We start from the raw sequence: 16,909 nt of genomic DNA on the forward strand, positions 1-16,909 counted from the left end.
TGGACAGTTTTGTGGACAGGAAACATTATGAATGAAGCTTTCTAGACAACAATAGTTCATATCAATATAGTATGGAAGCTTGTTTCCACCACAAAATAAAAACATTTAAATGATAATTGTGACTTTTTTTCTCGCAATTGCGACTTTATATCACGCAATTCTGACTTTATAACACGCAATTGCGACTTTATTTCACGCAATTCTGACTTTGTATCTCGTAATTCTGAGATACAAAGTCAGAATTGCGAGATACAAAGTAAGAATTGCGAGATATAAAGTCGCAATTGCGTGTTATAAAGTCAGAAGTCAGTTTATATCTCGCAATTCTGACATATTTTCTCAGAATTGTGAGATATAAACTCACAATTGTGAGATATAAAGTCCAATTCTAAGGGGGGGAAAAAGACGGACTTTTTTTTTTTTACCTCAGAATAGTTAATCTCACAATTCTGACTTTATATCTCCCAATTGCGTATTATAAAGTCAGAATTGCGTGATATAAAGTCGCAATTGCGAGAAAAAAAGTCAGAATTCTGACTTTATAACACGCAATTGCGACTTTATATCTCGCAATTCTGACTTTATAACACGCAATTGCGACTTTATTTCACGCAATTCTGACTTTGTATCTCGCAATTCTGAGAAATAAAGTCAGAATTGCAAGATGTAAACTCGCAATTGTGAGATAAAAAGTCACAATTATCATATACATTTTTTTATTTTGCGGAAACAAGCTTCCATAATATAGTGAGTCATTCTTCGGCTTATTGAAGTGCACATGTGATGGGAAAAGGTCCTTACTGTGGATTTAAGCCCTGATATTCTAAACCTGTAAGCTGTTATTCTCTGATCAACAGAATCTCTAAGACATGCCATTCTTGATTAAGAATTTTTTCTGAAACGGATACAGAAGAAAGGTTTAATGTCAAGCAAACGTGGAATAGCACATGGAAAAGCTTTTTTCTTTCTGTGAGAGAACACTTCTACAGAGAAGAGCTGGCAGGGCTTTAGGTCACAGTGGGCAGTTCTCTGGAGTGGAAAGGCAAACACGCGTTCCAGTGGCACTGCTCATAACCTTTGCAAATGGGTCGGGGGAGTGAGAGGGGAAAAGGGGGAAAACGGAAGGCTCAAACTCAATGCTTTTCAGCAATTTTTCAGGATACATTAGAACAGGCTTTTAAAAAAGAAAAACATTTGACATTTTCAAAATGTATGTCTAGTCAAATTTCAACACAAATATGCTGGCTTATCGCCATTGCCTGAAACAATATTTTTTTATTAAAGAAATAAATCGTCAGAATAAATCAAGCATCATAAAATTAAGTTAATGCAAGTCTTTGTAAGTCATATGATAGCTCTGTGTGGATGAAAAGACTGAAATCAGTGACTTGTTAAAGTGATAGTTCACCCAAAAATTTCAATTCTGTCAATTTACTCTGTGTCGTTACAAACCCATAAGACTTTCATTCATCTTCAAACACAAATTAAAATATTTTTAAATGAAACCTGAGAAGTTTCTGTCCCTCCACTGAAAGTCCACGCAACAAAGTTTAAACTTTCTTGACACCACCATTGAGGTTCGTTCTAGCATGTGACACACACACACACACACACACACACTTGAGCTATCCTGTTTATCATACAGTATTTGATGTGCATTAATCAAAAAGTCAAATGATAGTCAAATAAACCCCTGATTCATCCGTTCATCACATAAAAGCACTCGTAACTCCTCTCAAGACTTGGATTTAGGGGTAGGCGATATGGCAAAAATATATTAAAAAAATTCTGAAAAAAAAAACATTTCTGATTTCATGATTTCTCCATGTTGGTTTTACTATTTTGCAAGTGACAGAGCAGTACAGCTAAACACATTTCTCTATTTTAAAAATGTAGCCTTACAAGGTAACTACATATAAAAGAAAAAAGAATGACAGACCATTTAGGCTTTAAAATGTATGCAAATACACTTTCATGATATCGCACACCCCTACTTGGATTAAATCGCTCGATTCATATGGACTCATTTTCCAACTCTTTTATGAACGTTTTGAAGCATCAGAGTATTGGGTGAATAGAATTTCAATGAATAGACAAACATCTCGGGTTTCATTAAAAATATCTTAATTTATGTTTTGAGGATGAACAAAAAAGTCTTATGGATTTTGAACATAAGGATAAATAATGAAAATAAATTTTTGGTTGAATTAGCCTAAGTGCTGGGACTTAATCATTTAGGGTACAGTTTCACAACGATAAAGTGCCAAAAATTTAATGTTTTTTTCCTTTGTTCACACAGATCCATGAAAACGATTAAAAACACTGTATTATGTTGCCAGGCCAGTAGTAGGCGATGTCACTTTTTAAAGAAACACTGCACGCCTATAGACTGAACACTTTATACGCATGACGTCACCGTTTCACAAATTCTCGTTTTTGTAGTTTATATGGAGACAATAACGGTCTCGTTTTCAAAAAATTGCACTTTGAATCCCGTTTTCAAAAATTTGTTTTCAGACCCCCAAAACGCCATTGTCGTGTAAATGACTGGCCAAAACGCATAAAAAGTATTGAGTTTTTAGTTAAAAATGGTGTTGTGTAAACGGCCCCTGGGTCAGTTCGTGATCATTCCAATTCACAAACAAATCATTCAGGTTTTGTGAACTTAATTAACTGATTCACTGAAAAGATCTGCATCATTTCAAAACAATGATTCATTCACAAATTGAGCATCACCACTTCTGCAAGATTTTTAGTGAACAAAAGACATATATAGTGCACCAGATGTATGGAGCACTTGTAAGATATTTTAATGATGCTTTTTGCAATTCTGGGGCTTGATAGCCCCATTCACTTTCAATAGATTACAACAAAGTTGTAATTCAGGTTTGAAACAACATGGAGTTTTCATTTTTAGGTGAACTATACCTTTAATTGCAACAATAAGGTAAAAAAATCTTGCAACAATAAGGTAAATTTTTTTTACCAATTCCGTCTTCAAAAGTACACACACACACACACACACACACACACACACACACACACACACACACACACACACACACACACACACAGAGAGAGAGACAAAGAGTCACAGTGCAGAGAATACTGCGTGAATCAGACTGCTGACATCTCTGGCTTTAGCTCGATTTATTAGAATGACAAAAGCAGAGCACTGCTCTGGGCGGAAGGGATAGGAGCGAGAGAGAAGTGTGAAAACAAAGCCAGAGAGGGCACACAGGGAGCAGCACTGGAAGTTAACTGTGCCAAAAAGCCCAGACGCAGAAACCCGCCGTGCCGTCAAGAGAGCCGAAGATGAATTCCTCAGGCTTTTTAAAGCACGCAAAGATCAAAGATGTTTACACTTCCAACGTGTTATAAAGACAAGGCTTTAGCTAGTTATACCCTGAACTGTATCATTTTCTCAACATTAAAAGAGTGAAGAATTCCCTCACATTATAAACAGAACAGTGCACAGATTCACTCATGAATCAAGACGAAGCTTTGCAACTGGCTGAAACCGTCCAGTTGGAAGCTCTCAATTCAGTTTACACATCTCTCAAGATGACAAGGTTTACTGGTTGCTGGAACGCATGGTTCCACCACAATCACAACCGTAACAAACATCAATTTCTTTTGCATTCAGGCAAAACACAAGCAGAAAGTCCATCTGTTTCTTTGTTGGCTGAGATGATTCCCAGATCTTACTCGGGGGGGGGGGGGTGAATGAGCGCTAGAAACTAAGATGAAGGCTAAGCTACAAGACCTCTTCATTTGGTTTTACGACTTTTGTATGAAACATGTTTTATAGTGTAGATAGTGAAAAAAAATGATGGAAGGCTAATATAATATTAAGAGTAAAGAGATGTATTCATGAATGAATTTATAGTGAAATCCATTTTGGATACGTGTAGAAATATAAAAATAAATTGTTTTTAAATTTAAAAATATCTAGGCCTATGTTATATAGAAATATGAATTTATAATGGAGTTAATTCATTTTGAAAATATGTTGAATAAAACAATAAAAATTAGATATACTTTATTCAAACTTACCGTTGAAAAATGTGGGGTTAGTACGATTTATCTTTTGGAAAGTAAAGGATGCACTTGACTTAACTAATCAAAAAAGACAGTTAATAATATTTTTAAATAAATGCTGTTCTTTTGAACTTTATATTCATCAAAAAATCCTGAAATAGCATCACGGTTGAAATCAGCAGCACAACTGTTTTCAACATTGATAATAATACTAAATGTTTCTGAGCAGCAAATCAGGACCATGTGACACTGAAAACTGGAGAAACGATACTGAAAATACAGCTGTCTCATCACAGGAATACATTACATTTTCAAATATTTTCAAATTGAAAATTACAAATAACCCTGAAATAACTTTAATATTAACAAGAATAAGGACATGATAAATACACCCTCAAGGATGACATTGTGTATTTCTGGCCCTTAATGAAGCACAAAACTAAAGAACTACCATGTTTCCAGATTCAAACCCATTGAAAAGGCTTAAATGAGCAAGAACAAATAAATCAATACTTTCTTTAAAATTTTATTTTATTTTTTTAAACCCGAAGTGTGTCAATTCCTTTATTCAGCAGTTCTTTGAATGAAACCGGTTATGTGATAGGCCTACGCCGTGACCATGTCTGCTGGTCATTGAAAATCTGGGTCATGTATAGTCAAGCAAGGAGAAGTGCACACATAAACAGCAACACTAAATACGGCATTTCAATGTACAGGCTGGCTCTAAATTTAGCTGTGCGCGCCAGCATTTGACCAGCACTGCTACAGTGAGTGACACTGAATGCCTAACGGAAGTACAGAGCAGTAAACTGATGCCAAGACCAGACAATCGTGCTCCCTGAAGGCAACAGCTATAATTAACTTTCACTTGACCATCCCCCTCATGACCTCCTCGAGGTCTCCAACAGCCTCATGATCCTTCACCGGTACCTCAGCATCAACAGAAAAATCAGGGGTTCCTTTCTGCTTCTCAACATGCACCTTGTCAACAACAGAATAAGAACCAATCAGCTTTGCACTTTACCCAAAAGAACTGCTGGTCTCGAACAAGGAACTGTTAATGTACACATCAAATAAGCATTTCAGAACAACTCAGAATGCCAAAACTGAAAAACTAAATTGATCCCATTATAAACATTCCCATTAAATCTACATTGGAGACAAAGCAGCTCCAGCCACTTTACTATTTGTATTTATTTTCAAATATCACATGTGTGAAGTGATTGTTGTAAATGTTACATTATCTGTGATGTGCTATGTTGGGCAGCTTTTTTTACATTACGTTTAATTTGAATTTCTGACTGTACTAAAAAGCATTTATGGTAAACTAAAATGTACTTAATGTACTTAAGTTGTAGCGTGGCCACTAGCAGTGTAATAGTTTTTGGTAAAAAAAACAAAATAAAATAAATAATTCGAACTATACCATTCTCCACCCACGGTTCGACACGCACTTGCACTGCAGTTCATCTCAAATCTGATGACGCATTTATTACATGGTTTGTTGAAAATAAAGAGTAAAACAGACAGAGTTTGGGTAATGGATATTTTTGACGATGGATAGGCATTCTGGCTTCCCTTAAACTTTGTTCAATGCGAGTGCCGTATGCTTTATGACCAGTCATTTACACCGTCATCGTCGTGTTGATAGCGCGAGCGCAGGTGAGACCTGAACAGCACATTTTATGTGGTTAAACTAAACTCATTTAAGCCTTGCCAATTTAAACATTCAAAGAAGACGTGAAAAAGAACTGAAAAGATTTGTGCGCGCACTCATCCGAAACACGGAAAGCCGTGTCTCAGGGAGCGTGCGAATATTGAGCTCTGATCCAAGTCTGGCGCTTGAACGGACAAATTCACACAAAAATCAATGTCAACAAGCCCGTCTTGGCGAGTATCCTAGCAAACATAGTAGGTTATGTCTTAAGTGAACATATCAGTATCAGTCAGTGGCGTAGCCACGAGGGGGCCTGGGTGGGCCTAGGCCCCCTCATTTATATGTCCGGCCCCCTCAGATTTCTGATGGCTTAAAATAAAATAATAAAAATAAGAAATTATTGATGTGTTAGTCTAACTGATAGATTGACCGGTCAAAATACTGCGCGGTAAAATGCGGCTGTTTTCAAACTTGATTTGACTTGTGCATTACCTACGCTGTCATCTTCGCGTGAGAGTTCATGCGGTGAATGGCAGCGTTGTGCAAAGTACAATATTACGCACGGAAAGATGAGCGAGAAGGAGAAAAGCTATCTACATCTGAGTTTGCTTCAGCTTACTACAAGACGACAGCGAGTGAAGCGGCTAGTAGACAGAAACGTATATTTCATCACAGGATGCACAGGAATAGCGGTGAGACTTCGACTCAGATCGGCACAATGCGCAATGACTTGTTTGCAATTGATGAACCGCCTTCACAACCAGTGAATGACCACATTTCCTGTATAGCCTATATCTGTTGTATATGAAGAGTTTGGTTTCAAAACGCGATAAATTCATTATGATTAATTTTGAGTAATAATGTGTTTTCTTTACCAAGAGAGTGGAAAGATTAAAACCACTATTTTTTGTTTCAAACTTTCACATAGCATATTTAGGTTATAATAACAATTTCAAATCCATATTTTGATTTTCAAATATTTATTATAAAAAAGGATTAGTTTCCCCCCAAAATGCAATAAATTCATGACACTTTTTCCCCAAAATGCAATTAATCCATTGAATCAATATAAAAGTTATTTTTCATATTTTAACTGTTGAAATACACAACAAAGTAAGTTGATCCACATATGACAGCCTCTGAACTTGGTCAATACTAATCTTATATAACTTACAGGCACTGGACTAAAAATAGCCGACATTAAAATCACCATCGCTAAGAAATACCTCCTGAACTTTTTTTTACGGCGATCAGCTGTAAAATGGCTTGGTCCTGCTCGGTTTTTGTTGACTTTGAGTAAAACAATTGAAAGTTTTTCAAAAGATCCCCTGGGGTTAAAGTGTCAGCGTGACAGAAGTTTGATGCTGTCGTGTGAGAAAAAGCAACAGTCGAGATTTTTCCTCCTCCCTCAGTCATCTTCTTAATCTCCTCAAGTAGCCTAAATGATTAGATTTCAATGGCTTACGTTTCTTCCCCACCACAGGGTCACCAATGCCGTCAAAATGATTATTATTATTTATTTTTTATTTTTTTGTGGATCACAAAGTAGAAGGAAAACTGGGATGCCGGGTTTGTTCAAAGCGCCGCCGTTGCGGTTTAGAAAGCGTGGAATGGTGCGCTGACTGCGCGGATAGCATTTTATGTAAAATTAAAAATGGACATTTCAACACCGACCAGATAGCCTACAATACAGATTTTTGGGGGAACTAAAAAAAAATATATAGCCTACATATTTAACGTTTATCGCGTTTTGGAACCAAACTCTTATTTGCGGAGTAAGATGACATCATTGACACTTTTTATAATCGCCCTTGTAGGCCTACTTCATGTAAAAGATAATAATCGCCGAGCTATGTCGTAGGCTGCTATAGCCTAGGCTATATATATAGGCTATACTGTATATTAGTTGCCCCCTCATTTTAAGTTGGGCCCCCCCAAAAATAAAATTCTGGCTACGCCCCTGGTATCAGTGTACTGGATCCGTGCATTATATCTTAAAGTGACATCAGCCTAATATTCCTGCTGTCTGTGTTTTAAATGTTTATCAAACAACAAAAGACAAGGACATCACTCACTGCTCTTGACTGAATAGCTTTTGTAACTTTAATAATGATTAATCTTTATTAAATTTACACAGTGAAGATTTTATGCAATGTTTTACATTTGATAACTTTATTCAATTTCTGTACCTGAAAACATTTTATTTGTATCTTTGCTCTATTGTATTTATTTGTGCTGTAGCTTGTAGTTTGATTACTTGTTTTTATTTTTATTATTTTTATTTAACAGTAGTCCTTTATTCCCTGAACACAGCATTATACCGAAACAGTGACCCTAAAACCAAGTGACTGAAACTTCCCTGAACTATACCGAAACAGTGACCCTAAAACCATGATAAAAAAACGAACCGGTGCACCCCTAGTGGTCACCATAATTTTAAAGTTTAAGTTTGGGCGCCAGTTTAAATAAACTGTCACAATCTATTAGTTCAAGCAAATATGAAAATTCTATCATTAATTACATAAATGAAGGACAAGCGGAGGGACAGAAAGCTCTCAGATTTCATCAAAAAGATTTTCATTTGTATTCCAAAGATGAATGAAAGTATTTGGAACGACATGAGGGTGAGTAATTAATGACAGAATTGTCATTTTTGGGTGAACTAACCCTGTACAGTGTATATGCCTATTAAACAAACTAAAATGAACTACAATTAATATAGGCCTAACAAATAAAGAGAATTTTGAACTTACAGTCGTTCCAGTGATGACAAACCAATGAAAGAGCCATTCAGAAGTTCCTGGATTTTGTTGTTACTCAAAATCCTGGGGAGAAAACAAAAGAGATTAATATTTAAAAAAAAAAAAAACAGGTGACCACAGATAAATACATTACTTGAACCTGAATTGTAAAACTAGATCTACAGTTATTTGTTTGCAAGTTCATGAGAAAACATCCTCAAAGTTTTATTTTTCATCAATTGCATACTCAAAACCTTGGACTCAGACAAAGTACCTCGGAATTTTTTTGCATTGCATAATATTGCTTTCTTATGAAATTGGCCTAGCAAATACAAGCACAGGCAGCTGAGAATACAAGAGACTATCTAAGCTCTTAATCATCAGAAAGAAGCTTCTAACAGCTGAAGATACAGAAAGATATGGAAAGTTACCATAACAACCAAGTGGAATGGTAATGTAACAGTTAAAGGTCTGAACTGGTAACCAAAAGTTTAAACCCAAAGGACATTCACTTTTGTGGCCTAATGAAAATGTCTGCTAAACAATGAATCCTATTTGATCACTTCTGAATCGGTCTAACAGAACAGATCCAAAAAAAAAAAAAAAAAAAAAAAAATCGGTTGTCTCCTTGCTTCAATTTTCCACATTGATGACGGCCAATTGGCTAACAAGACCATCAATGGAGCAGAGCTTTCGTGGCTGCTGAGGCACACACCAGAAAATGTGTTTAGCTGTAAACTGGTGCAGTGCTAAACACAGCTTACAAGTGATATACAAGAAAGAAAACAGTTGCAATGGATAAACAATGAATTGCATTTAACTTGGTTTTATTTCGAAACATGAAATTACTGCAAAATTAAACAAAAGTCTCTAACTTTAGAAGTAGGTTTCTCAAATGAAAGCCATCTATTTTACATAAAATACACTGCTGAATCATGTTTGTTTTTGCTTTCTGGAGCAAAAACATCTTCCGCATGTCTTCTCCATTTTGTGTCATTCAGCAATAAACAGTGATGTACATTCCAGAGGAAGCACCACAACCGTTTGTGGTTGGCTGTTTTTGGGACAGTTGCACCGGATGCGGTTGCTCAGGCTCACAACCCCTTATCCACAGGTCCCGGCCAGACTGTTATTATTATGGGGTGCTGAGGGGTGACTTTATTACAAGCTTGGCCTACTGAGACAGCCTACATATTTTTCTGGCTTTGAGAACACAAACAGTTCCAATCCTCTCCTCACTTTAAGAGCTTGTGGATTTTCAAACTCCAGATGTGAAGAGCATTACGGAAGAGGTATATCAAACAGAGTCCAGCAGGGTCCTTTTTGGTGAACCCGCACCTGCAGTACTTAACAGAACACCCAACCCGTTATCCGACAGCAGCACTAACTTAATTCCATACCGACCCGATTGACAAAGACAGCGACCTGACCCACACCCGCAGTAAATCTAGACTACATCAGGTAGACAACAATTACATATTTTTTCCCCATGTAACAAGCAATCAAACCAACATTATACATTCTGAGTTGATGCATTTAAGAAAAATAGTCACGCTGCCCAACATGGAAATAAAAAATAAAAAATAAAAATGACGAGTTTGCAAAACTTTTGCCTACATCATGTGACAATCTGCCCATACAGGGCATTTTGAACAAATGTGCATAAATCACACAAAAGGCTATACAGAGGCCTAGATGTCTAATATATAGCCAAATATGAGCCTTTACAGTCATATAATATCAGAGATATTTGAGTGGATTCACTCTGCATTTAAAGTCGTCACGAAATCAAAATGTACCCTTTTTACATTTCTAGTCTTGTTAATACACAGAAAACTATTTGCTTGTCGTGGTAATCTTTAATCAAAATCTGAACATTTGCTTCCGCTTCCTCCTCTGATGACGTCAGTTTGACGGCTTGAGTTGAAAACGCTTAACCACTCCCCTCAAACCATCAGTCTGCTATGAGCGAGAGATGGAGAGGAGGAGCGCTAAAGTAAAACCCCGCCCTCTGTTCAATATTCCGTTTCACTTGGAAATGCGTCACAATACTCTATTGGAGAAAAGGTTGCAACTTCCGGTTCACGGGGACTTTAAATGCGGTTGTCTCGCCTGAAACTAGCAGAATGAAAGAAATTAAAGAAAACATTTATTCAAATTATATATTATACAGAAAGCAAAGAGTGCTCCCTTAATGACTGGTTAATCACTTCAGTTGCAGTGTGCAAACGCTGTGCTTGATGCTGCAAATCGCATTGTAGTTAGAAACCTTTGACGGTCTTCAGACTAGCGTGAACACAATCAGTGGGTACCGAATGGAGTCAAAATAGTCTTGGCTATTAGACCTGCAATCCGCCCGTGCCTATCGATTTGCAACTCGCACCCCAAATGACCACGTAGATATTATTCCACACATTACAACAAATACTGCTAGGAGTGCTCTGATTGGCCAGCTGACCCACTGTGTTGTGGTAAAGGGGCGTTACATTTCCGACACACGATTGAGGTGTTTGGCCAACCATAATCGCGAGTCAGCTTCCAAGGCTTTAAGCAATTGTAAACAGTTAATGATGTCGTCGGTATCACTTTGAGCCACTTTGTATCACTTATTATACATTATATATAGTAGTTTAATGTAGTACTGACATTCAAACTCTGTAAACTTGAGGTTTTTCCTCACAGTAATTTTCATTTTGGGTGAACTATACACAATACAGATACATATTGTTGAATTTTTGTATTGCAATTTGTTGTGACACAATATATTGTTACACCCCTAGTGGTAAGTACTCTTTGTATAATTTCTGGAGTTGTACTCTCCCAGGTTCAGGAAGCTGCCCTCTGTAAAATGCGCTGTGCACAAGCAAACTTTTGGGTTGTACTGCAACAGCTTTATAAATAAATCTTAACCTCTGATTCCCAAGTTCATCCGTTTTTGGAGGGCCAAACAAAGAAGTTTGGTTTTTGCATCCAAACACACAGAAGTTTGAGGAAGTAATATCCGGAAATATATTGAGGTGTTTTAGGCAGGTCTGGATCAGTGTTCTCTGTTAGATAGAATGAATCCTTTTGTGGGAGACTATGAGCTTTGTAACTCTGCAGATTTTATGCACAAACAGATACAAGGAAAGGTTAAAAAGCATCATATGACACCTTTAAAAAGTTGACAAAAACTTAATTTTTATATATAAATCTTTTTATATATAGTTTTTTTGAGTGTTGATTATTACATTTTAATTAGCTGAAAACTGAAACTGGAAATTAAGTTTTATTCAAAGTAATTATTGAATTATTGAATATCCTGTTTCACTTATAAATGAGTCACAACACAGAAAAAAAATGCACACATAGCCTTGAGGTTTTATGCAAAAGAATAAAATGTTGATAAAACTATAGAAAGAGTTTAATCATCATGAACATTAATTGTAGCTGTAGTCTTACATATTACATATCTCTCAGATTAACTTCTCGTCTGCCTGCAATTACAGTTGTGTTTGTTTACATTTTTATTCTGGGCAACATTAATTGTACATTTCAAAGCTGTCAAAAGAAGACAGTCAAAAAATGCTTGAAAACATTCTGAAGTTTGTAGGGATAAACATGCACACGCTACCTTTTGACTCTGATCTGTCAAGATCAATTTGAGAGCGATAATGATATTCATGAGCACAGCGATCTCCCAGCTGGGAGCGATTCCCCTCCCTCATGATTACAATACGAACCCAGGAGAATTACTGAGTCTGACACACAACTCTTGTGGGCCCAAGTACAAGTTACAGCATCTACAAGGTTTGGTTTTACTCAGCAGTGATTTTATTTTACTTTCGCGTCTTCTTGCGCTCGAATGGTTCAAAATAGCTGGAATGTTTAAACTAAAAGATGTGCAAAATGATCAACTTTCGCTCGATGATGGTTAAACTTTGCAATTAATCTGAGAATCATGCACCTTTCGAACAGTGGTGCCTGGTCCGTATGGATCACGTATCAACAAAGATCCCTACACTTGGCATCGCACATCCTGCGATTTGACTATCATGGATGCGCATATCGTGATCTATCGTTTAAGCATCGATATCATGCAGCCCTAAAATGAATAATGATATATTAATTTATATGCACCAACATAATAAACAGCAATTTTTACTAACGCATTTAATCACATGAAAGAATCCAAAGAGGGACCATATGGACATCTTACTTAACGGCAAAATTACAATATCCACAATATTGCTGAACTTTACATAGCCAGCAAAATCATTGGAATTATTGGAATTTACAGTACATTAGCTACCAATAAGACATGCCTGGTGGGTAAGAATGAAGTATAGACCAGTTGTCCAGGGTCAAATCAAGTGATTGGGGTGATGACCACTCGTCTGGGACTTGCAATGGTTCTAACAATTAGCATTTAAATGAGCGTCTGGCTAGGCACCCACAGGTCTGCTAGTGCTGGAGACAGATGGTGAAGATACAACCTTATCTTGATTTTCTGAGGTTCTACAGGATCTAGTGACCGAATAACAACATTGGAAAGCAAAGAGAGCTGCAAAACACGCTTGCACAATTTACATTTACTCCAATTAAAAGTTTTTTTTTCTTTCTGCAAGACCACATCTTCCTAAAATCAAAAACCTGGACTACATTAAAACAGCCAGTATAATATATGGAAATATGCTCTGCAGAACGGCAAAAATGGGTGCACCAATAGGCTAAAATCAACTTTAAAAAGCAGACAGACAATTTTTTTCTCAGTCTCATGAGACGCAAATAATTACATTAAAAGGTGAAGTGTGTGATTAAAGAGCAATCAGAATATGAATGGCTTATTGTTGACTCTGCATATTAAGCGGGGATAGGATAAAGCAATTAAACATCAACATTACATAATAGTTTTATTTCTTTGTTACTTGAGTAGTTGCAAACATTAAAAAGTCCAAGTTAATCAAAAACCTGTTAGGGAATATTTTGAAGCTTTTCTGAAACCTATCCCACACTGCCTTGCTACAGTCACCAGGTGCGCTTTGGGGAGGACAGCTCAGTCCAGGTGTAGCTTTCAACACTTGCCTAAGAGAAACAATCTCGGTGACTGGCTTCACATAAAAAGACAGCTGCACAAACATGATCCACTTACAACAGAAATTGCTATAAACCAATCCCAAGCACTAAGAAACAATGTCAACATTGGGCAGAGATTCAACAACTTTCCTAAAGCCATTTGCAGAAGATTTAAAAAGCAGCATTGCATGAATAACTCTAAAAACTCCAGCTCTAAGTACAAGTCACAATGAAACAGTAGTAGTAACAGAAGCTTTTTTCTATTTTGTGACGCAAATCCAACAACAAATTATTGAACAAGAAAATAATGAATGGCGGAACTTGGTTTTATGCATCGGCTGTTGACTGGATTGTAAGATGTGGGCGTAGCACTCAAAAACGCAGGCAGATGAACGCAAGTTTGCAAGGATGGGGGCTAAATGATTAACTAAATGTAAGCAGACGAAATGACTGAAGACCACCTGCATCACCGAGAGAAGTTTGTTGTTTCACTGGATATTTTGATTGACAATTATGAGGTCAAAAACGTAAAAAAAAAGAAAGAAAAAAAAGAAAAGAAACATACATGTATGCATTGCACACAGTAAGATCTATAACATGCATTTAGAAAACAGATGAATGAAGGTGAATTTTCTCTTTATGTCGACTTTAACAGGATTAAAACCAACTGACCCACCACCAGTAAAGAAAAGTGAGCAATCAAAAAGCTTAATTTCACAAGGTTGTAATGGGGAGCTTTTTTTCACCCTGTTAAGGGGGTGGTATAATAAACCTGCTGACCCCGTGTGTGAGGTAAAGGATTTTCTACACCAGGTTGAGGAAAGTAATTGATTTTCAGGGTTAGAGAAGGTCAAAAAAAGGTAAGATTCCATCAATAACTACTGTTGACCCCTCCATGTGAAGAAAACATCATGTGAAGCGACAAGACTGCTGGATTTGCAAACCATAAACACTCTCAACCTATGTGTAAATAGCCATTCATGTGTCAAACCAACATAATGAGAAAGAGTTAAAATATCAATCTAGGGTTCCTAAATCAAATGTCCACTTTACATTAGTGATGCACCAAAATTTGGGAAAAATACAAATATTTGTCTGAAAAAGCCACAATTTTTTTTTTTTCCCACAGTTTCAGCCGAAAACATTTTGGAGAGCTGAAATCATTGATGTTTAAATGACACTTCTCCGATGACATGTTTTGACTGTTTCGCCATCTATTTCATGCACACAATGTGATAAAGTTTCAGGTAAACATGTCAGCTGTGTGGAAGTATTTCAAGAGTCGCAATATGTCAAATTTATTTCATGAAATTTTAAGAGGGGTCTCGTTACCGAAGAACTTTACCATGACTGGTTTAATTCACCACCCTGCAGCATAAAGAGTTCAACCACCCAATTACCGACATTTATTTTTGGTTTTCAGCTAAAAGAAAACTTCGGTTTCAGTAAAAAAATTCATTTCAGTGCATAAAGTCGAAAAATAAATGTTTTTACACAACCAAATCAAGGTTTCAACAGTATGTACTAACACTGCGTTTATTTCCCCTCACCAGAGCAAAGTCTTTGTTTTTACATGTGTTCTTCCTCTCTTTACAAACTCAGCACAGCCACATGAAGAAAGACGAATGCATCATTCAGGCTTTCAGACATGCTTGATATCCATCTCTGAAAGACACAGTCACGTGGGCCGCTTTTCGTTTAAACTCTAATAAGGCTGCACCGCCAGCCACAGAAAGAGCACAGGGCAAAACTAAACCACTGTAAAAAAAAAAATATATATATATATATATATATATATATATATATATATATATATATATATATATATATATATATATATATATATATTATTCTGAAGATCCTATAAAAAACAGATTCAGTCTAAACGTTTGACTGGTAGAGTGTATAACATGTAATGTTACCAAATATTTTTAGCTTTAAAGCAACCCAAATTTTTCTAATTCTGTCATCATTTACTCACCCTCAGGTCATTCTAAACCCATAAGATTTTGGTTCACCTTTGACAGAAATTTAGAGGTTTCTGTCCCTACACTGAACGTCCACACAACCAAAAATGAAATGATCCAAAAAGGTTGTAAAGGCGTCGTAAAATGAATCCAAATGAACAGAGCGGCTTTGTGAAGAGATATGATTGCTTTATATGATTCACAAATTTAATTTAGGATTTACATGTAAACAATGATTGACACACACGAATAGAGCATCACATATGATAAACATGGAAGCTCATGTGTGTTCATGCGCTAGATGGAACAATCCTATTGTAATAGTTTCCAAGGATCAGCATTCTCCCCTCAAAGTGATCGGGCAGAGCAAACCGTAAGTCGCAGAGACTTGAAACTTTGAGGGATGGTAATACCCACCCCATCTACAATGTCAGCAAGGCTCGCCCCAATCAGCCTGATGGTGGCGCTACAGCGATCAAAAGTACGTAATGGCTCATAACTCCTAAACCGTTCGTCGCAGGCTCAAGTCTCCTATATCATTGAGTATTTTCGATTTTTTAAAAAACCTACTTTTGCAAACTAGTCCTAGTTTTTTTTTTGCCCGATCTGAACCAAACCAGTGAAGAAAATTTCTGGTCATCGGACTGTAGATTGGAGTCTGCAATTGGTGATTTGGGAAATGCTAACTTTAGCCTGCTAGCATTGAAAGCATACGATCCCACCCTCCCTGCAAAACGCCATCCAAAGTCACGCCTCCAAAACACATCATGAACGCGCACAGACCAGAAACAAGACAACGATATTGGATTACATCATGTGTCATTCACCGGTGAGAAAACTACAGTACAGTAAGTAACAGTACTACAATAAAGAATGTAAACAACTGTTTGCCTGCCATTAAGTCCATTCTTGGACTGAATGCAATGATTGAACGAACATTTTATGGTCCTACACCTTCCAAAAAATACATATAAACCGCTTAACATGGTAATTGCTATAAGGATGTGAACAAAAAAAAAATTCTGTGGAGAACCACCTACTGCACCTTTAAGTAACAACAGCAAAAGGTCATACCAGTTCACTAATATCTAAAGTAGGCATGCAAAGCGAAAATTGCACTTGCAAATTTGTACAGCTTGTACAATTTAGGTTACACAAAATTAAGTAAAATAGGCCTATACCATTTCAATTTTATAAGTGTTCCCTGCTAATAAGGTAGCCTGCCCTGTTATTGTTATGATGACCTCCCTTTTATGACTGTATTCACTCTATTTGTTTTAATCATATTACAATAAAGAAAATCATAGTTGAATTGACTGTCCTTCAAAAGGTTTAATCACACAAAAACATTTTTTAATCAATCTTAAGTAAAATTATTAGACTTTTGAGAAATGTAAAAAAGGCAATAAGCCTAGTATCAAATAGTATCAAATGATCAGTGGATGAAA

The 16,909-nt window shown here is 36.6% G+C and overlaps 1 protein-coding gene across 1 annotated transcript in view; it reads right to left on the reverse strand.

Annotated features, from left to right (window-relative positions):
• adgra3 (adhesion G protein-coupled receptor A3) overlaps positions 1-16,909 on the reverse strand; it is a 50,406-nt gene that overhangs the window by 32,155 nt on the left and 1,342 nt on the right. Inside the window, exon 2 of the mRNA XM_081359286.1 lies at positions 8,452-8,523. Coding sequence (XP_081215412.1) covers positions 8,452-8,523 — 72 coding nt within the window. The remainder of the gene's footprint in view (positions 1-8,451; positions 8,524-16,909) is intronic.

This window comes from Scardinius erythrophthalmus, assembly GCF_964197995.2.
Source record: "Scardinius erythrophthalmus genome assembly, chromosome: 2".
In the NCBI taxonomy this organism is placed as follows: domain Eukaryota; kingdom Metazoa; phylum Chordata; class Actinopteri; order Cypriniformes; family Leuciscidae; genus Scardinius; species Scardinius erythrophthalmus.